Source organism: Capsicum annuum, chromosome 5 (assembly GCF_002878395.1).
Source record: "Capsicum annuum cultivar UCD-10X-F1 chromosome 5, UCD10Xv1.1, whole genome shotgun sequence".
In the NCBI taxonomy this organism is placed as follows: Eukaryota; Viridiplantae; Streptophyta; class Magnoliopsida; order Solanales; family Solanaceae; genus Capsicum; species Capsicum annuum.
The window spans coordinates 221,028,201-221,051,060 of record NC_061115.1 but is presented as its reverse complement, the minus strand read 5'-3'; the positions used below and the strand labels follow the sequence as shown (position 1 = coordinate 221,051,060).

The window sequence follows — 22,860 nt, the reverse complement described above, 5'->3', positions numbered from 1 at the left end:
AGATTTTAATTTATGTAATGAAGCGTGTTTTCTCTATCTCTATGTTTACATTTTTTCCGCATGTGACTAGGTTATTTAATTTTGTTGTTGTATAATTGAAGAAATTCATTTCTGTGTCGAAAATTAGTTGAAAGCTTAGATTTGAGTGTTTTTTTCCTTCATAGAGTTCCTAATTTGTGTAATGAAGTCTCTTCTCTCTATCTCATGTTTACAGTTTTTCTCATGTGTTCGTGTTTGAATCTCTAGGTTATGTGTTTATTGATAATTGAAAAAATTCATTTCGGTGTCAGAAAAATTTAGTTGAAAGCTTAGATTTTTAATGTCTTTGCTATGTAGAGATCTTAATTTGTGTAATGAAGTGTGCTTTCTCTATCTCTATGTTTACATTTTTTTCATGTGTGCGTGTTTGTGGTATTTAATTTTGTTTTTGGATAACTGGAAAAAGTTCATTTGGGCGTCGAAATTTGTTGAAGGCTTAGATTTGAGTATTTTTGCTCTACAGAGATTTTAATCTGTGTAATGAAGTGTTCTAGGACTACTATGGTGTAGGGGAGAGTGAATATTTACTATGTGCAGCTTTGAATCACTAGGTATTTGTTTTTTGATAATTGATAAAATCCCTAGTTGACAGCTTAGATTTGAGTATTTTTTGCTTTATAGAGATCTTAATTTGTGCAATGAAGTGTGTGCTCTGTATCAATTTGGTTCAGATGAAGTCCTCTATGTTTACATTTTACCTCAGGTGTGTGTAATTGGATCCTAGGTTATTTGTTTGTTTTTTGATAATTGAAAAAATTTATTTCGGTGTCAAATAAATTAGTTGAAAGCTTAGATTTAAATGTTTTTGCTCTATGGAGATCTTAATTTGTGCAGTGAAGGGTTGGAGTTCCCCGACTACTGTGAGGTAAGGGAAAGTGAATGTATGTCTACATGTTTCCTCATATGTGTGTGTTTGTATTTGAATGGCTAGGTTGTTTACTTTTGTTTTTTATGTAATTGAAAAAAATTTGTTTTGGTGTGGAAAAATAGTTTGAGTCTTCGATTTGAATAGTTTTGCTTTATAGAGATATTAATTTGTACAATGATGTTTTATCCGACTACTGCGGGGTAGGGGAGAGTGAATGTATGTACAGTTGTTAGGAAGAGCTTTCTCTATCTCTATTTCTTGTTTGATTACATATTTTGTGCACTGATTTTTTGTCTTAATTCTTTTTGTGCAGAAAATGGATATGGGGCCATGCCCGAAGGTTCATTCATTGCAGCTAAGAAAAGAGTATCCTTTTTTATTTTCGAAGTGTTTCATATTCATGTTTTGTGCCCATAATGATTTGCAGAATTAATATCACGGCAATGCATTGGGCTATCGGTAATTCTTATGCCCCGATATATGGTTGATAGGATGGCTGTTATCACAGGGTGTTATGCAAAAATAGAAAGTTTTCTTATGTCTTAATATATGGTAGATGGGATGTCTGTTGTCACAGGCTGTTTAACTAGATTATCCGGTCAGTTTACTAGAAGCTGTTATAATGTTACTGTGGACCGAGACAGATTTCTCGGTCATAAAAAAATTACTGCAGACTGATAAGCTATCTAGTAGCTGGAAGTGAGTGATGAATTTGACGCTTGTCAAATTCATTTTGTAGTTTTTAACAAGGATTTTCATATTACGATCCTTGCCCTCCTCCTCAAATCCCTCCCCCCCAAAAAAAGGAGAAATGTACAGGAGATGTCATTATCAAAATAAATAAATGGTCATGAGATAGTGTGTTCTTTGGTCAATATTGCTTCTTGAATCAGTGGAAATCAGTACCACTTGTCTTAACTTAACCTTGTCTAAGATATGAAGCCGCTAAAGCAAAAGGTCAAGATAACTATGACAGGGACCTGGAGGATTTAATAGATAGGCTGATTGTTGAGTGTGACAGGAAAATAACTAGAGCCCTTAAAAGGCTTGATGAGGAGGATGCCAAAGCTGCTATTGCCATATCAGTATCTGAAGTTACCCTGGTAATTGTCAAGTTTGGGCGCCAAGCCCATTTTTTTCTTTTGTTGGTTACTGGTACTTCCTCTTTGCCGTTCTTTTGTCTACAAGTCCTTGTTATAAGTGTTTTCAACTTGTTTGAATTGTAGACACCGGAGATTGATGAGTTGTCAAAGCAAATTAAAGAGAAGTTGAAAGAAGCTGATGTACATGGTAAGCTCTTTTAGATATTGCTGATTACCTGAATGTTGGGTGAAAGTACCTTCAGCAAGTCATGCAAGCATGATATGTAGTCTTTATTGGTTATTTGACATTATAAGATTACTCATATTCTACTTCCTTTTAGTTGCATTTGCACAAAAATGACGAGTCAGCTTGCCATTCTATATTCCTCTTTGAGCATACAGAGGAGGTTTAAGTTAGTAAAATAGACTTGGTGGTTGCTGGTGATATTAGAAGATTTATCACCACTTGGTCTGATAATTTTCAGCTGCAATGGGTTTTTGTTTCATTCTTGGATCTAGGTTGATGTGTTACGAACTAAGCTAACATGAGTCATGGTAAATTTGATCAAACTGTGATTCAAAGGAACAAAATGCGAAATGCTGATTATTTCATGGAATTCTCTCTCTAATGAAGAAAACCAGGAAGTTTTCTTTTGAGTTGGTCAAGTTCTTGAACAATATAACTTCTTTGCAGATCTTGAAGGTAAGACAGATCTGAAAATTCGAGCTTTGGAAGAGGTTGAAGAACTCCGAACTAAGAGAGCAGACAAACAGGTAACAAGGGAACTTAGAGATGTTGAATTACTTTATCAATTAGTCAAAGTTAGCAAAAATTAATGACATTTCTGTACTTAATTGTTTACATGGTAGTGTGTATGGTCAGAACTGATATCTGTTTTCTTTTATCCAATGGCAGTCAATGCTCCTTTTGGATGCATTCAACAAAGATCGAGCATCTTTGCCGCAGCCACTTCAGACTGCCCCGCAGTTGGCACCGTTGCCTGCATCTACTCCGGATCCTCGCATACAGGAAATGATAAATGAGAAACTGAAGAAAGCAGAAGATCTTGGTATGTTGAAATCTAAATATCAGCTCTAAGTTGGCGCTGTTTTACAACATCCTTCACTTATGCAAGAACTAGAATTCACTTTTTGATATGGTTATTTTGGTTTACATTCATGCTCTTGCGTACGGACACTTGAAAAGTGGGAGATAATATTTGTTCTCTTGGCTACACATATGAAAAGATATCTTCAAACGTCATTGCTGGAGAACTGTTACTGTACCTTTAGATCAGAGGAACCATATTCTGCTGCAAAAGTTTGAAATATATCTATGCTTATTTCTTTTCTTTTGGTTCCTCACTGAGGGATCATTATCAAATTCAGGATGAAAATGCATTTAATGGGAGGTGAAGGAAAATTATCTGCACATACTCTGATTAGTAGAGGAGTGTGTTAATAAAAGTTGTCTTAGATGTGTGTGTCAAAAACAAAAAGTTTTCCTAAATGGGATTTAAGCATGATGGAATCATTTTTGTGTTTTAAGCCTCAAATGAGTGTGGCACAAGAATTATTTTATGATATCTGCTCTATCCGAGCAACGAAAATATACCCTAATTTTGGAAGCTCAATGCTGAACAATCACCACCTACAATTTCTTGGTACCATCTTGCTGCACTTATCTTTTTGTGAAGTTACCTAATTTATTAAAAAGGGGCTGTATAGCATGGCTGCTTTTGCTCAATTTTTTGTTTTTGTCATAACATTTCTCCTTTTACTCTGTATCTAGGTGAACAAGGGATGATTGATGAAGCTCAGAAAGCATTGGAAGAGGCGGAAGCTCTTAAGAAGGTTGCCAAACAGTTCTGTCTGTACTTCAATTGTGCTTGATTATAACCTTTTATTGTCCAAATTGCCCTGTTCTCCCTATATTAATTTATGGGGGGGGGGGGGGGGGTTAAAACACTTCCCCTTCAAGTTTGACTACATTTAACACTTGTCTCCTTGATATGCATATCTTCATCATTCAGCTGCCTGTGAGGCAAGAACAACCTGTTCAGGATTCCTCAAAGTACACTGCTGTTGATGTGCGGATTGTAAGTCATTTTTCTAACTATGATAAGCATTATCTGTAGTTGTTATTTCTAAGTTTATATATGTGCTTTCGCCAAATTTAATCTAAACGAATAGGAATCTTATCACTGGATGCTTGTCAGTTGTCACCTTCCTCTTTTTAGCGATAAATACCCTTCTCTGAATCCTGGTTCTCAATCGTTCTTTTGCCAACTTACTAGCGACCTCTAGAGGAAAGAATTCTTACACTTCTTTTTAGATTGTGTACTACTTCTTTTTAGATTGTGTACTACTATAGTGTGGTTTTCATGGAAACAATTTATGTTTCCAATAAATAATTCATGTTGGTTTTTTCAGACTCTTAGTTTGAGGTGGTGTTGAGTATCAAGAGACAGATTAATACATTATAGATTACCTGATCATTACAGAATATTCGTTATCAAGTATTACAAAAGATTGAGCCACCCAGGGACGTTTACCACGGGAGATTCATATCCCACCCATTAAAGACATAAAAAAAAGCTATTTTTGTATGTTTTTGTTTTGGTGGATAGAGTTACCAATACTCATGAATTAGTCAAGGTGCCTAGCCACCATATTTATGAAAAACAGTCTTACATAATATCAAGATGGGACTTTCTGTGGGATACAACAAATGGGGATAAGAAGTTCCACTTAGTATGTCGAGAGGATGTTACATCTCCAAATGAATAGTAGGGGTGCTTAAGGTGAAAGATCTCTCAACCACACGTATTGGGTAAATTGTTATGAAGATTCAAGATTGAGGAACATGTTTCGATTTCTAAGAAAGGATGTTATAGCAGGAAAGTGTGGAGTTGTGGGATGAGATTTAGGACTATGGAGAAATTTATGCAAGGGTGGAAGCTTTCATCAGTGATGTAACTTTTAAAGTTAGGAATGGGAATGGAATCAACTTTTGGAGTCGTGGATGATGCTTAGAATAAACTGTGAGACTCACATTCTCCGAAAATTTATGGCATCTTGAGTCCAAGGCAACGATAGTACAACTAGTTAGGCGGTTATAAGAAGGGGATTGGGGAGTTAATGGGGTCATTATGGTAAAGAAAAACCTTTAGGACTGGGAAGTAGCTTAATTTGGAGTCATGGTTAAGTCATCACACACTAGTTGTGACTAATGGAAAGAGTGGATTGTTTTTAGTTAAGTCATATTTATCATGAGCTTTTATTTGTTAGGGGAGGAATCGAGTTTTCTGCACTTACTAGTTTGGGCACGAAGACACGTGTGCTTTTTTTCTTGGTTTGGCAATTGAGGATTTTAGAAAAAGGAGGATTGCATATATCAGTTGGTGCTTCATGCGCAAATGTTTAACTGAAGATGTGTACCACCTCATCCTATATTATCAGGTGGCAACACATTTAAGACACGTGGGTTATGAGATTTTGAGATTTTTTGGCTGAAATTGGGGATGCTGGGATATTTAGAAGGAAGTAGAGGAGTCAAAGACCGTGGGGTCATTGCGCCATTAGCGTTCATGTGGGTCTGTTTTAAGGAGAGAATAGAAGAGATTTTAAATGGATACAGAATGATTGTATGTTTGAGGATAGCCTGTCATTCCCGGTTTTTGTGCACCCATGATGTTCCAGTTTGTATAGAAGATTGAGTGTCGTTTGTGGAGGAGATCGTATCATGTTGTAGATTGTCCACTCTATATGATAGATATTTTAACCACTAATCAAATTATTTGCCTAATAAAAAAGAATATTGCACAAGATCCATTACAAGAATATTCTTTATTTAATTAAGAATATCTATTTACCTCATAGCCTTGAGAAAAGTTACTTTTGATGAAGTAAGAGAGCCTGGAGAATAATCATCTACCATGTTATTCATAGTCTAAGCCTGCATAAGGAGCCGTTTCTAGCTGTTAACAAGTCCATAAGCTCTCTTCTATTTTCATACTTCCCGATGATAATGATATGGCTTTCTAGCGTTATCTTGAAAAAAAAAACGAACTGTTAAGAATATCTTAAGAGCCTAAGTTAAATAAAGAACTGTAACGTCTTTTAGCTGCACTTTGAAGTACTAAAATGACTGCCTCAAGTGGGCACATGTGTATATGAGTGAGCAGACAGAATCAGGAAAGTGTGTTGTTTGTTGTTGTTCTTGCATATATTCCTGCTGAGGCATCTCAGAATGTGGTCTTGATATGACTGTACTATCCCTGACATGTAAATTGTAATTTTTGCAGACTGATCAGAAGCTCCGTGTCTGCGATATTTGTGGAGCTTTCCTAAGTGTTTATGACAGGTAAATGCTCTTTTTTCCATTTCATCTTTTGGAAGATTTTCTGAGTAGCTGTTTAGGGAAAACAGAAAGCTACTTTGAAGTATTGTGCACTTCAGTTTTTGACATGGCGATTGTACCTCCTTGTCACCAGCAGGCTTTTTTGGGCCCAGTTTTTCGAGGATAAACTTTTGCCGCTAAATAATGTGCGTCTTTACTGTGTTAATTTTTCAATCATGTTATGTTTAGCCAGAAAGTTATGGGGGCAACTTCATTTGCTGTTATCTGTGCAATTTTGTTTCTTAAAACTATTGTACAGGGTGCTTGTAGAATCTGGTTATTCTTACTTCTCTTTTCTTTCCAGTGATCGTCGCTTAGCTGATCATTTTGGAGGAAAGCTTCATTTGGGATACATGCAAATCCGTGAGAAATTAGCTGAACTTCAGGTAAAGTTAAGATATCTACTTGGAGATTTCTTATACTGTTGCAGTACAGGTTCTGTCATTGGAAGTATAACAGGCACTTTGCTATATGATGTATATCAGTACATGTCTTGTTTCCTCATTTATCTGGTTGCATAAAATAATCCCTGATTAAGTGGCTTCTGTGGAGCTGTTCATCTACTTCGAATTTTGAACACATTTGATTCTTAGTTCCTAAATCAGTAATTTGAATTTTTTTATTCTGGTCCTGGTTTAATGTTTCAGTTCTGCAGACACTTTTTCAACATTTATGCCCTTTGTTGGTTTTGTATCCTTGGGGAAGAGTGTGTGTTGTCTTTTACTGATCCTGTTAGGGTTCATAGGGTAATTAGTTTTCTCGTATCACACATTTTATTTGAGGTTCATAATGACATTTGAAAAGTGCACAGACTTGGAGAGTAATTAATATTTTTTATAGAACCGTATTAGAGTAGAATTTAAGATGGGGTAGTATAGTTGAATAAGTGACATATGCTTGATTTCTTAAGAACTAAAAAGTTAGTCGTTATATGAAGGAGATCTTCATCACAAAGGCGATAGAATCGATTATTTACTGCATCTACCAAAATATTATCTGTGATTTTAGGTCTTGCCATTTTCTGTATCTTCCTCTATGAACAGAATACAGGGTGATCTCCTATTTTGCTATTTTAATGTTCTCCTAAGTCCTATATGCTGTTTGTGAATATGCTTCACGATTAATTGCTTGTGAAATTTAGTTTGGTTTCTATTGTGATTGAAGACTTGGTGTCTTCTTATTTTTCATTGCTGAAGCATAAGAACTTATAGCGTGTTCCTTAGTGATTTATAGAATTCATACCTTGATGAGGATGCTACTAAGTAGCACTTAGGTCGTTGTTCCATTTAAGTTTTTCTTCTGCTTGAAATTGACTTGTCAATCAAAGAAGGGGGGAATAGGGATTATCATTCTGTACTTTGCGATTTTGTTCTTTGAATATGTCCTCATTGCAATCTCACTGGCACAACTGTGGGAGTTAGTGATATGCTTCATTTGTGCTGTCTCAATGATGAATTGCCAGGAAGAACGAAACAAGAAACGCAAGGCAATAGAAGAAGATAGGAGGTTGGATCTACTGTTGTGAAATGCTTGTTTAGCAATTTTTACTCCGTCTACTTTTACTTTTATCATCTTATCTTCAAGTGTTCAATATTACTATGCAGATCTAAAGAAAGGAGAAGCAGGGAACGTGACAGAGAATCAAGCAGGGATAGAGTTGATAGCCGTGAAGTGGGGAGGGATAGGGATAGGGATCATGATCGCAGGAGTAGAGATCGCGGCTATGATCGCGAGCGTGACAGAAACAGAGACCGCTCTCGGAACTATGACTCAAGAAGTCACAGGAGATCGCGTTCACGGTCAAGAGAAAGGTCAAGGGATTATGATCGCCACAGGTTCTTATTTTTTTCCACTGAGCATATTGTGTTACATATAAATCATAGACTCTTGCAATGTCAAATTGATTGTACATTGAAGAAATGTAGTTTCAGTCGCAGTATTTTTTTCTCTTTACTATGCATTTGATAGGAGTATCTGATTAGCTTGATTGGCTAACAGTTTCTTTTCTTTCTCCAGGCGTTACGATCGCTACTAGGTGAAAGTTGCTATGGCATGGAGAGTTGAAATCTTGCGACGTGACTTGTGTTGGATGTTGGGTATTTTGTAGCATCTAGGAGATGATGTCATATATATATACTGCCGTTTTTATTTGGATTATGAAGTGGTAGGTAAAGTTGGATATTTGATCTTCAAAACGCCATGTACGTTTTATGCTCTAGCTAGTGTTATGACAATGCAAGGTTCTGCATTTTAGATTGTATCATCCTTTCAGAGAATAGCCCATTTAAAGATTCCAGGACTTGTTTTTGGCCAACAAGCCAGAATGTGTTTTGATGGGCGATTGTTTGTGGAAGTCTGTGTTTTTGATTGGCAAGTAACTTATGAGTTTCTAACTAAAATGCTATTTAAGAAGTACAGTTGTGTCTGTTTTTTTATTGTTAATAACCGTGGTGTCCGGGCCAGCTTTGTGTGCACCTCGATTAATTCCACGGGATACTTGCCACCTTCTACCAACTAGCTTCTTCCTCTTTTTTCATTTGTAAAGAGCCACTTGTTTGGAGGGTGCATTAAGGTATTGGGGAATAACAAGTTTGGCCCCAAGGAGCAGCAATATATCCTCATAACAAGTTTATTTTTACGCTGTGTGTAATTTGGTACGTAATGATAGGTGAAGTATCATCATCTTTATCAGGTTATTATTTGCTAGGTTATTGATAGATACTTTTTACACCGTGAATACATTACATTTTAAGCTTTTCATAAACTTGGATTTACATGTTTATATGGTCCAACGTCTTCAGAAGTAACAATTTCCAGCCAACCCTGCAATATTCAATAGTCGACCCGAAATGTCTTGGTTCCTTGTCTTTCTAGGTATCTAGACCAAAATAGTTTAGTTCCTGAACTGAATTTTTGCCTCCGGTAAGAATTAAGCAACATAACTTGTGTTATATTATGATTTGAAAAAACAAACTTATATCAATTGAAAATTGTTTGTTGTTTTGGTGTCATGGTATTCTTGATCACTTATTCTACTTTTGTAGGGGGGACGTGGATAATATGTGGGACAGGGCGGCAGCGTGCATCAGGGAAAATGCAAGGGAGGTGTTGGGTGTTTCTAGGGGCCGGGCCGGACATCATCGGGGGGATTGGTGGTGGAATGAAGAGGTGGGGAAGAAAGTGGAGACCAAGAAAGAGTCGTATGCTAAGTTGGTGGAAAGTAAGGACGAAGAGGAGAAGCGGGTAAACAGGAAAGAGTACAAGCTAGCAAGGAAGGAGGCGAAGTCAGCGGTCACGGCAGCTAAGACGGCTGCTTTTGAGAGCTTGTATGCAGGGTTACAGGGGAAAGGAGGGGAGAAAAAGTTGTTCCGACTCGCTAAGGCTAGGGAGAGGAAGGGTCGTGACCTCGATCAGGTGCGGTGCATTAAGGGGGAGGACGGTAGAGTGTTGGTGGAGGACGGCCACATAAAGAAGAGATGGCAGTCGTACTTTCATAGGCTCTTGAATGACGAGGGGGACAGAGCTATTGTGTTAGGGGAACTGGAGCACTCAGGGGAGTGTCGGGATTTTAGCTATTGTAGACGTTTTAAGGTAGACGAGGTTAGACAGGCAGTCCGCAGGATGCGAAGGGGTAGGGCGACGGGGCCGGATGAGATACCGGTGGAGTTTTGGAAGTTCGTTGGAGAGGCTGGTGTAAGGTGGTTGACTGAATTGTTTAATGAAATTTTCAGGACGGCAAAGATGCCCGAGGCATGGAGGTGGAGTACCATGATCCCCCTCTATAAGAATAAGGGGGACATTCAGAGTTGCAATAACTATAGGGGGATTAAGTTATTGAGTCACTCTATGAAGATCTGGGAGAGAGTGGTCGAGGTGAGGCTGAGACGGATAGTGTCTATTTCGGAAAACCAGTTCGGATTTATGCCCGGCCGCTCGACGACGGAGGCAATCCACCTGGTACGGAGGTTGGTGGAGCAGTATAGGGAAAGGAAGAAGGATCTGCACATGGTGTTTATCGACCTGGAAAAGGCTTACAACAAAGTCCCCAGGGAGGTGCTTTGGAGATGCTTGGAGATGAGTGGAGTACCGCAGACATATATCAGAGTAATTAAGGATATGTATGAGGGAGCGAAAACCCAGGTGAGGACGGCGGGAGGAGACTCAGAGCATTTCACTGTCCTGACAGGATTGCATCAGGGATCTACTCTTAGTCCCTTTTTGTTTGCGTTAGTAATAGATGTGTTGACGCGGCGTATTCAAGGGGAGGTGCCGTGGTGTATGCTTTTTGCAGACGATGTAGTTCTGATAGATGAGACTCGAGGGGGTGTGAATGACAAATTAGAGATGTGGAGGCAAACTCTAGAGTCTAAAGGGTTCAGGGTGAGCAGAAGCAAGACAGAGTATGTGGAATATAAGTTTAATGACGTGAGGCGGGAGAATGAGGTAGTAGTGAAGCTGGAAGCACAGAAGGTATGGAAGAGGGATAAGTTCAAGTATCTCGGGTCCGTGATCCAGGGTAACGGTGAGATTGACGAGGATGTCTCGCACCGTATTGGGGCGGGCTGGATGAAGTGGAAACTCGCGTCGGGGGTGCTGTGTGATAAGAAGGTGCCGCCCAAGCTTAAAGGCAAATTCTATAGGGTGGTAGTCCGTCCGGCCTTGCTGTATGGAGCGGAGTGTTGGCCAGTTAAGAACTCCCACATCCAAAAAATGAAGGTGGCAGAAATGTGGATGTTGCGCTGCATGTGTGGACTGACTCGAGGGGATAGAGTTCGGAATGAGACTATCCGGAAGAAGGTTGGTGTGACTTCAGTGGAGTGTAAGATGCGGGAAGCACGATTGAGATGGTTCGGACACGTGAAGAGGAGGGGCATGGATGCCCCGGTCCGTAGGTGTGAGAGGCTAGCGTTGGATGGTTTTAGACGGGGTAGGGGTAGGCCGAAGAAGTACTGGGGTGAGGTGATTAGGCGGGACATGGAACAGTTACAGCTCACCGAGGACATGACCCTAGATAGGAAGGTCTGGAAGATGCGAATTACGGCAGAGGATTAGGGCTAGTTTGGGTCGCTAGTGTAGGGAATAAATTGGTGAGGGTTGTATTCCTGTTATGATTCCGTATTCAGTGTTCCATGTTTATTACGAATCTGTGTGCTTTCCTCTGTTTTATATTCCTTATGGGTGCCGTATTTATGTTATGTCATCTGCTTTTGTGCTTTACTATGTGTTTGTGTGATATCTCGTGCCTTGAGCAGGGGGTCTTTCGGAAACAGCCTTTCTACTTCATCAGAGGTAGAGGTATGGACTGCGTACATCTTACCCCCCCAGACCTCACTAAGTGGGAATACACTGGGTTTGTTGTTGTTGTTGTTGTGACATCTAGGCGGCCTTCTACTTCCTCTTACGTCATTTATTCTTCTCGATTTCTTTATTACCACCTGAGATCACAACGAGAATGAGATAAACAATACTCGGTAGTAGTTAAACCAAAGCTAAACTACAGTTTGCAGATCTTCGCAAACGATGATCTTGACGACTTTTCACTGTGATGCGGCACTTTGTTATCAGATGTCAGAGAAAATTTTACAAATAGATGATCAAAAGAACTGCACTATACAACAACAACATACCCCTACCCTTTCGAGGTAGAGATGTTGTTTCCGATGAAATAGAATAGTTGCACTATCTGCAGATTGTTATAAAATCAATGCTCTTTCACATTATCAATGTACTTTATTCGTGAGTATGATGTAAGTATGACCCTCTCTACTTATTATATGATATAGCTGTATGATTTCAAGTCAAATCATTAAAACAAATGGTCTTATGGTTGTTACCTAAGTTGCGCGGACACTTCACTTTCGATGCCGCACCCGCGTCGGATTCTCCAAAAATACACTAGTTTTGGCGAATCCGACACGCATCCACTGCATTTTTGAAGAGTTCGAGCAACATAGGTTGTTACGTCTTCACGCGACATGATATTTCTATTTGTATCAACGTTGCATCAATGTAACAATTCACTAAAGAGTAAACTCAGCTCACCACTAAACAAATAGATTCTAAGTGCCTTTTTATGTAGACTGATTTCAAATTAAGAAAGACCAGAAATTTCACATCAGCAACAGCAGCAGCACAAAATAACCAAAAAAAGGCAGCCCGGTGCACTAAAACTACTGCTATGCGCGGTGTCCGGGGAAGGACCCCACCACAAGGGTGTATCATATGCAACTTTACCTTGCATTCCTGCCAGAGGCTGTTTCCAATGCTTGAACCCGTGACCTACTAATCACATGGCAGCAACTTTACCAGCACAAAAAAAACAAAACATACAAATAAGGAAAAGAAGAATAACTCACCACCAAATTGAAATTTTGAAGAAGAGGAAAAGCACCCAAGAGTTCGGATGGTTCAACAAACTGTAAAATCTCATAATTGGAAATAAGCATCAAGCTTAATGTCCTAAGGCTTCTGAACGTCTGCATCTCTGTCGGGATCTATCGGGATCTCTACTGGGGAGTAGTTTACCTGACACGAAGAAGATTATAAGGAGGAAAAGAAAAATGACACATAGAAAAACTTTGAGAATACACGACAATGTTAAATTAATACCTGATCAGCAAACACATCGAGGGTTAGAGATTTAACCTGATCATCAAAATCTCTTGCATGATGACCAAATATGTATGAATTTGACCACCGAGGACAAACCGATACATTTTCCAGCATGGGAACAAATGAGAAAAAAAATCTTACCTTGTTCCATACCATACACTCGAGTGTATGAAGATATGCAGCATGAAGATCAATTTCTTTCGCTCCGTGACACCTCCAAATAACAACTTCCTTTACTGTACCAGCGAGTCATAGCTTAAAAGGAAGTTGAGAATACTCAATAGTTAACTTCTCAAGGTTGGAACAAGAGGACAGAATACACTCCAGATGTCTGCATTTTAACACTACAGCTCTCAGAGCAAGGGTCGTGAGGGAATTAAAACCGACTTGGGGACTTGGTAACACAACGCAGTGGGACAAAAACAAATGTTACAATGAAGATGCCTGAGAGAGATTCTCAAGAGAAAATTTAAGCAACTTGCTCGAGTCACGGATGGGGACCAAACCAGGGCACTCAAAGGAAAGGAAAAATCTTTCAACACCTACTCTAGAAATAGACCGAAACCAATGGGTAAACACACTAGGAAACTCTCTCACAAAGCAACAGACCAACTTAACCTCAGCCACCCTAAGACCGGAATAGAGTCTTACAAATTGGTATAATGCATTCATGAATTTGTCTTTTCTTTGATAGTAAGGGCAACGATCGTGAATATTATGGCCAATCCCAAACATTTTGAGGCATCTGAATAAAAATGGGGGTTGCTGTTGTAGTTGCGTAGACTCAAATAGATATCTCCACCTAGTAGATAAAATGGTCGTCCTAGCAGCCTCGCGTAGTGTCAACTTTCCAAGAATGGAACACAAAACCATCTGACAGCTGGCTCAAATAATCCTCCTTTGTGTCATCAGCCTAAAGAAATAGTAAAAATCTTTTAAGGAGAAAATTTATGTATCAGCAACTTACTAGTTCCTCAATTACGATTTTTTTTTCTTTAAGTTAAACAAGAGCAGGAGGAAAAAAAGGATTCACAACACACAAACAAAAAAAGAATAACAATAAGATCTTGCACATGCTGAATATTTTTAAACAATACTACTTTCTGTTGGTCTTCTCCTGTAGTAATAATTAATCCAACGGACTATTCCGCCCAATGTGAGCAATGGCAGAACCACTTTTCCTCCTCCTGAACAACATAAAAGAATGCAACTTTTTTTCATTACAACAGTAAAAAGGAACACCACACATAAAACAACATAAAAAGCATAACTTTTTTTCCATTACAACAACAACAACAACAAAAGCAACATAAAAGAAAAAAAAGAATGTTCTATTACCACCTTGAACTATACGCAAAAATGCTGAGACACCCAATTACCCTGGACTAATTAAAACTGTATTTTTTACAACCTTAGTGCCTACGTGGACCCTTCAGTGTAGTGTGTTGTGCCACGTAGGCACTAAGGTTGTCAAAAATACAGTTTTAATTAGTCCAGAGGTAATAGAACTCTCCTAAAGTTCGGGTGTGTCTTAACGATTTTGGGTAAAGTTCAAGGTGCTAATAGAGTATTTTCTAAAAAAAAAAAAAAAAAACTTTTTTCACAACATAGCCACAAGTAAGAGTAGATCTCAGCAGAATTGCAAGAAAAGCATAATAATCCAATAGAAACAACATAAAAAACACAACTTTTTTACTCTACAACAAGAGACAACAACATAAGCAACATAAAAAACACAACTTTTTTACACTACAACAAGAGACAACAACATAAAAAACACAACTTTTTTTCCATTCCAACAACATAGCCACAAGTACGAGTAGGATCTCAGCAGAATTGCAAGAAAAGTATAATAATCAACTAGAAACAACATAATAAAACACAACTTTTTTCCCCAATATTCAATAAAATTCAACTGTTCAGATTAAAATTACCAAGGATGATTTCATTGTCTAGTGCCATCTCCAGAAAATTGCCCCATGTATATTATGGTGTATATTTATAGGTGGTTTGCTAGTGGGGTTCTTAAAGTTGCAGTTTTTTTTACTAAAAATTACATAAATAAACAATTTATATTTCCAATATTATAATCGATCTCAACTCCGTTAATATATTACAAAAATCTCATATATTAATAGGGGACAGACAGTAAAATAATTTAAAAAATGGGTAGGGAGTGTAATTACATATTTATGTTATTTATATTTTTTTTTTTATGTTAATTGGTCCAAATTTGGGCTTGGCCCATTTCTGCTTTACTGTATATCAGTTTCCCTTGCAACGTATACTAGCTCCTTGGTTGTATACCAACTCCTTCACAACACAATATATTATAGAGTAACTTACATTAAATCCGAATAGTTTTAGTAATATTACATAAAATTCTGGATAATTTACTAAATACATCTTATTTCAGAATTTCAAATTGTGATACATATATTAAACAGTGATACATATGAACTAGTGATACATATATATATCACTAGTATATACATATGTAGACAGTAGTGATACATATAGCATATGTATCACCAATAAATACGAATCCGGTAGTTTATATAATTTTTAAAATATTAAGGGATATTATGTAATATGGTGTCTTAAATATGGAATTTGTGTAATTTTTTCTATATTTATTATATCTATATCTATAATTTGTGAAGGGCGTTAGAAATAATATTATTTGAACTTTTTTGTCATTCGCTAAAATTTATAAAATTATTTTTTTATATGTGAACGGCGGATGAGACCTTAATGAGACAATTTTTTAAGATAAGACGGATGACTCAGCTACCTTCCCCGCTACCTGTTAAAAATCTTTTTCTGAAGGTCGTTCGAATATTTTCACGCAACAAGAGAGCAAAGTGTATCGTGTCGCGCATCACAGGACATGCTAATAGATTTCTAAACAAACTCCTTGAAATAAAGGGTTTTAATTACCTCTGAAGAGGCCTCCCCTTCTGATACAGGACAAATGATCATCTTATTTTTTGATGACATTTTTGGAGGCCAACACATAGAGGCTCAAGACTTGGTCACCTCGAGAATACAAGAACATGCACTGAGGACCCGTTTTGAGCATAACTTAAAGCAATCTCACGTGTGGAAGATTGCTTGGAGCATTTAAGGTTGAGGACTCACGGTTTTGGACCTTAATTAAGGGCATTTTGGACATTACACATGGTGTATTTACACACCATGATCGCTCCTCTCATTAAGGGCAAAGTGGTCTTTTTATCTTCATTTATAATATATTATAAATAGGCTTCCTTAGTCTTATTTTCACTAGATTTGGAATGATGAAGAATTGAAAGACATGTTTTCTCTCTTTTGAGAGTGTAACACCCTTAGTTGTAGGGCTTGAAAAAGTCATCCTTAGAATAGGGCTTGGAAAAACCAATATTGACCTTTGCTTGAAAACGGTAGATCTTGAGATGAGTTCATTCCCTTGGTGGTCACCGTAAGAGTGTGGTTTTGATTGTTACATTCATTAGGGGTTAGTGTTGAAATACACTTGGTTCTTAATCTTGTAATAATCTTGGTCTCACTATCTATCTTTATTTTCTTGCAAATCATGTATGTGTTGTGTAGTGGATTGTTTTGGGGTCTTCGTTGAATCCAAAACTTGTATTATTGTTGTTCATCTTGTTCATCACGTTTTGTAGCTGTTTTGGTGTTAAAATATACTCTTGTATCTTGTATTCTTGTTGTTGGTAGCAAATCCGGGTGTGGTCTCCATCTTGGTCCTCGAATCCTTAAGATTAGTGGACTGATTTGGTGTTTGTTTCGTGCTTCCCTTGTCCTTCCCGTATCACCTTCCGTACCTGCTCCGCAAGGTCTCGCTCATTTCATTTCCTCTTCAATAAGATATGACCCTTTTAGTGGCTATACTGACGGTCCGCTAACATCTTATCTTCCTATTTATAGGCCACAAAAGAATAAATTAAAAAAAATAATAAAGAGTGCTAATTAATTAAGTATATAAGTTAATTGTGGTCAAAAAAAAAATAAATGAGAAAAACAAATATACTAATATTAATCGCAATACTGGAGTCTTCCTAACTAGCACATCCTTGCACCTCTTCTTTGAATATCTAAAGTATTTTAATGTCGCTTTTTTCATTTTGTTTGTCTCGGAGGTCACTTTTATCTGTCCCAAACAACTTCTTTCGTGTATATATCTCTTGTTCCGTACCCGCACATTCATCTAACGTCATTATTTTCACTATCTTCATATTCTGAACATGAAAGTTTTTGATTGGTCGATATCCTATTACTCTGCAGAACTACCTTTAAGCCTCGGCAAAACATTTTTATCGCAAAATACTCCTGAGGTGAGCCTCCAATTCACCCACCACACACCAATATGGTGTGAGTCGTCATCATCATCAATCTCTCCATATCTTTGGATTATGAACTCATGATACTTGAAACTTTCTATTTTGAGTGCGACTTATGTATTGATCCTTACTTTCGTCTAAACCTCATGAGTTATGTCAAAGAACTTACACTTTGATATTCTGTTTTAATTATGCTTAACCTAAAGTCTTTAGATTCTAAGATTTGTCTCAAAACTTTTAGCATATCATTAACTCCATATATGTCTCATCAATCAACACTACGTTACATATACTAATAACATACACCACAACTTCGCCCATTGAATATGTCATGCCAATTGATTCACGATTAAAACAAAAAGAAACAAACTAAGGGTCAATCCTCGATGCAATTCATTATAATCGAAAAGTGTTCCAAGTAACCTCCTATTCTTCTAACTCGAGTCCTGACTCCACCATATATATTCTTAATTATCCCCGTACATGCCGCAAATACACTTCTAGATTCCAGACATCATCAAAGAACCTCCCTAGAAATCTTACTATACGTCTTTTCTAGATCAATGATCATTTTCCATGTTGCTCCAGCACGAATATAATGTCTGAATAAATTATAGTATTATTTTTTCGTCGTTACATAATATCACGTTTAAACTATTACAACAAATTTAAAAACAAAGAATAACATAATTTTTTTTTAAGCATAAATGAATATTACAAAATTATAATTAAAAAAATATTATATGAACAATACCGAAACTACCATTCTTCCTCACAACAATGAAATCAGCATCAATTTCCAGCACAGATTTCAGAACTCTCTCTACTCTTCCGTCCCGCCAAACTCCAATCTCACCTCACCGGCGCGTATCCAGCACGCGCCTCTTCTCTCTGAAGCAAAGAGTATGCGGCAAAGCCGGGAGTAGAACAGCCGGTTTTCGTTACACCATCTGTGCTAGCTATGGCGATAAGGAATCGAGTTCAGTTAGTTCTAATGAGAAGTATTATAATTCTCCGGCGGAGGCACTTCGGAAGCTTCTAGAATCTCCGGGTATTCATCAAGGTCCAGCTTGTTTTGATGCTCTTAGTGCTAAGCTCATTGAGCGAGCTGGATTCAAATTTTGCTTTACAACTGGTATGGTAATTTGATTATTTGAAGCTAGCTATTGACGCACTACTGTGGTGTTATAGTTGTGGTACTATGTTTATATCCTCTGCATTTAGCATTCATTGGTGTGGTGTGGCATACCGGTCAATGAAGTGGTTGAGAATCGCGAGATCTGAGGTTCAAATTACAATAGAAACAAAGGACGCTTTTTATAGCCTTGATGGACAAAGTTACGTGTTACCTGTAGTAGTGTGGCTGGTGGGAGGTGGCAGGAGGCTTGGTGGATAACAGTGGCGGAATAAAAATTTAAAATTTGTAAGCACATAAACTGGTAGAAGGGGGTTCAACATTAACTATATATAGATGAAAAATAATTTTAAACATGTATGAATAGTATAATTTTCCGCAAGTTCAGATGAACCCCTTAGCTATAAGGTGGCTCCACCCCTGGTGGATAGAGTTGCATGGTATCTGATGGCGCGCGTGTTTTAGTCTTGGTAGATAGAGTTACGTTGTTCCATGCGGTAGACAGCCTTGGAGGTGGATATAGTTACGTGGCATCTGTTAGCAACATGTGTTTTATTCACGGTGGACAGAGTTACGTGGTACTGATGCTGATGGTGGTAGGTGGTAGGAACCTTGGTAGATAGAGTTACGTGGTACCTGTTGCGAAATGTGATTTAGCCTTGGTAGACAGAGTTTGCCAAATGCTTCTCATATGTTCTTTTGTTACCTAATATCTGGGAAATATCTGTAGGTTTTGGAATATCTGCCGCACGGTTAGGACTGCCAGATGCAGGACTAATTTCTTATGGAGAGATGGTGGCTCAAGGTCGAGAGATCACACAAGCAGTGTCCATACCAGTAATTGGGGATGGAGATAATGGATATGGTAACGCCATGAATGTAAAGAGAACCGTGAAAGGATATATTAGAGCAGGTTTTGGAGGAATAATCCTTGAAGATCAGGTTTGTGTGTGTCGAGCTTTCTTACCCTCTACTGTGTGTCACCTTGTTGTTGGACTTAATCACGTATGATGTTGTTTTCGAAGGTTTCTCCCAAAGCATGTGGTCACACACGTGGCAGGAAAGTTGTTTCTAGGGAGGAAGCGATAATGAGAATAAAAGCAGCTGTTGACGCTCGAAAAGAAAGTGGATCTGACATTGTGATTGTGGCACGTACTGATGCACGTCAAGCTGTTTCCTTTGAAGAAGCCCTTTGGCGGGCTCGTGCTCTTGCTGATGCCGGAGCTGATGTTCTGTTCATCGATGCTCTTGCTTCCAAAGAAGAGATGAAAGCTTTCTGTGACGTCTATCCACTGATTCCGAAGATGGTATGCCTTCTTTCCCAGATTTTGCGTTGACTAGCATGTTTATATTGTTCTAAATCGATAGCTCCACTGTAGTAGATTTATTTACAGAATATCAAATCAAACACATTCTCTACATGCTTAGTTAATTTTTTGGATTTTGTTATCCTCTCTGTTTCTAGCATAGGCAAACTTGTCCATATACTTTTGTCTTTTGTACTGGAGCAAATATGCTTTTATCTTTTGTAATATGACATCTTCTGACGCCCTTCCAATGATATTATCTTACTTCATAAAAGAAAAGATCCTCCTTTGTCTTGAGCCGGGGGTCTATCGGAAACAGCCTCTCTACTTCCTCGGAGGTAGCGGTATGGACTGCGTACATTTTACCCTCCCCAGACCCCACTAGGTGGGAATACACTGGGTTTGTTGTTGTTGTTGTATAAAAGAAAAGCTCCATGTAGTAGATATATTCTTCTCAGTGGCATCCTAACCTTTGTTCTCATGATTAGTGCTTTGAGTTTTGTTATACTGGAGGAGCTTTCAATATCTCTTTGGTGTAAAATTTTCTGATAAAGCTTATACGATTGCATCCAGGCAAATATGCTTGAAGGTGGTGGCAAAACGCCAATATTCACTCCTATGGAACTTGAGGAACTTGGATACAAACTTGTGGCATATCCACTTTCCTTGTTGGGGGTATCAATTGGTGCAATGCAGGTTAGGTTTTGTACTTATTCATTCAGGTTTTACAGTTAGGTGCATCCATGAAGTATACACATAACAGCAATACACTTTCTGGCTATAAATCAAACCAACCCAGAAATTCCTTTTCCACCCTATACAGCAAGTATGACGGCGATCCCATGAGAATAAAACTTTCCTGGGAAGGATATCACTTACCACCAACCCCACTATGTGGGAATACACTGGGTTTCTTGTTGTTGTTGTTGTTGATATCACTTACCACCAAACTACTACTTCTGCTTCCTTGCTTGAGGAACATCTTCTCTTCTCTCGCTTTTCTCTTTTTTTTTTTTTTTTGAATTTAACTAGATCGCTTTAGTTGAAAAAACTAATCATTCACTTGCCATGACAGCTTGCAAAGAAATTTTCTGTTGCACGACATTTACGGAAAGAAGTTGATCTGTTAACTCGTTACTGACATCTTCAGGATGCCTTATCTGCCATTAAAGGAGGTCGGATACCATCTCCGGGTAGCATGCCTTCATTTGAAGAGCTAAAAGAAATCTTAGGTTTCAATACCTACTATGAAGAAGAGAAGCGCTATGCAACAAAAAGCAGTCAACTTCCTTCTCCGAAAAGTGAGCAATGCCGTCAATATAGGTTTTCTAAGTATTTGAAAAGTCGATTTGGATTCAACATCCTTTTAATATCGATCCAAAGACATAATTTACCCTGCTTTAACATTTTAAATATTAGGTGGTTTCTCATCAAGTAGCAATGAATATGGTGTTCAACCCGGCATCCAAGCTGATAAAGAACAAAGGAGTCAAATACCAGAGAGTCCTGTTGAGGTATTCATTCCGGAGGTGTATGACAAATATTCCGGAGAGAGTACAAAAGGATATTTCCCAGCGGCCTGGTCTCGGAAATTGAGAGTAAAGATAACTGGAAAAGATGGATTTGAAAAGCTAGACATCAGAATTCCGGTAAGTTATACTCTTCAACTATTTTTTTTTATCTTTCAGCTATTACATCTATCAATTTAGTGAGCTAAAAACTATTTACGATAAATGTTTAAGAGAATATTTAACAGTTTATGATGCATGCCGAAGAGTTCACACTAGCATTGTCATAGTTGATAGTGTCTTGAGGTTTAACAATGAATATTTAACATTCATAGTCTGTCGACTGAAATTGTTCTGCTGGACTCAAGCAACGGCTTTTATGACTGTAACAAGCTAGAGGTGTTGACACTTTGGCGGGCGAAGAGTCAAGTAAAATGCTTTAGATTTAAAGATGCTTTCTTATCTACGTTGTAAGCTATGTGGAAAGACCCTCGCTGTATATATCAAATCTAGTGAGTTCTAGATTCCAAGTTTCAGTATCTCGACAAGTATCCAAATTGAACTTTTAAGGGAGAATAATTCCTTAGTTTTGAGTTGAGTAACTGATCTTTCGTTGGAGCCCCTTTTTTTTCTTGGGGCGGGGTGGTGGTGGCAATTAAGGGAGAATAATTCCAATTTGTATGCTTCAACATCGGAACCTTTTTGTTGTTTCATTAATGTTGTGATTCTCACAAGAGGGTAACAATAGAGTATATGAGATACGTGTTTCATTCAATTCAGAGTTATATTTTGATATTTTCAGCATTATCAATCCCCAACGAATGGAAGTGCTCATCATTTGTTGCATCGAGTTTATTGATTTTCCAATATTATGCATACTTAATCATCTATTTTCCTCAGGCTGGATTTTTGGAAGGAATCACAAACGTAGTTCCAGGTATGTTTGTTCTTTCAAGTAGTTGGTAGTGTATTTTGAAAGTTTAATCTTATGAACACATTGCTGAAAAAGTTTACCATGTTTTCTTTTTTTCCCACTGTACAGCCTTGGTAGGTATAAACCTCAAGTCTTTGTTGGATGAGGCAACTTTAGAGGAGGGAGGGAAACAATTGTTGGATTTTCAAGATACAGGAGGTGACAGAATACAAGTTATTTTGGAGTAAAAGAGTTCTTGTTTCTTGTTCCCGTATTTTCCCAACTTAAACAATTATTTTGATTAATAAATCTTGGCAATCAAACTTAATTTTGTAATTATATGGGAAGTGATGTATCTCTCTAGTTTAGCTTGGCCCTTGGAAACAGTCCACATATTGCTAGATGGTGAAATTGATTGTTATTTTGGAGTGGAAGTCATCAGGTTTGGCATAAGGAGGGATATCTCGTTGAGAATTGGGATATCCGTCGATTATTTTATACATCCTCCACGCGAATAGTAATCCTACCCGATAGCATAAAACTCAAACTTTATTCCAGGATTATTTTTCTTATTCAGTATACCAAATGAGTCTTTGTGCTAAAGGTTACGAGTTCAAACAACCCCTGCAGAAATGTAATTTGGTTTTGAAATTC

The 22,860-nt window shown here is 37.9% G+C and overlaps 2 protein-coding genes across 2 annotated transcripts; both read left to right on the top strand.

Moving 5' to 3' along the window:
- Positions 1-1,220: 1,220 nt before the first annotated feature.
- LOC107871443 (U1 snRNP-associated protein usp106) lies at positions 1,221-8,705 on the top strand (the record flags this gene model as incomplete). The annotated part of the gene is given in 12 exon segments (XM_047412897.1): positions 1,221-1,273; positions 1,842-2,010; positions 2,134-2,197; positions 2,684-2,763; positions 2,906-3,059; positions 3,782-3,843; positions 4,023-4,088; positions 6,297-6,355; positions 6,696-6,777; positions 7,854-7,897; positions 7,996-8,226; positions 8,408-8,705. Coding segments are annotated over 12 exon segments (1,083 nt in total), but the record flags the coding sequence as incomplete, so codon positions are not given.
- Positions 8,706-18,012: 9,307 nt separating this feature from the next.
- Positions 18,013-22,640, top strand: LOC107871446 (2,3-dimethylmalate lyase). Its single transcript, XM_016718379.2, has 8 exons — positions 18,013-18,478; positions 19,209-19,420; positions 19,504-19,785; positions 20,359-20,481; positions 20,936-21,086; positions 21,205-21,434; positions 22,194-22,230; positions 22,336-22,640. Exons 1-8 carry the CDS (start codon positions 18,124-18,126, stop codon positions 22,452-22,454), a joined length of 1,509 nt encoding a protein of 502 aa, XP_016573865.2. The 5' UTR covers positions 18,013-18,123; the 3' UTR covers positions 22,455-22,640.
- The last annotated feature ends 220 nt before the right edge of the window (positions 22,641-22,860 follow it).

Excerpts from the sequence above, each read along its gene's own strand:
- LOC107871446 (XM_016718379.2), top strand. The coding sequence starts at position 18,124 with ATGAAATCAGCATCAATTTCCAGCACAGATTTCAGAACTCTCTCTACT. Across the intron at positions 19,421-19,503 it reads GAATAATCCTTGAAGATCAG|GTTTCTCCCAAAGCATGTGG; the intron begins GTTTGTGTGTGT and ends TTGTTTTCGAAG. Across the intron at positions 21,435-22,193 it reads AGCTAGACATCAGAATTCCG|GCTGGATTTTTGGAAGGAAT; the intron begins GTAAGTTATACT and ends TATTTTCCTCAG.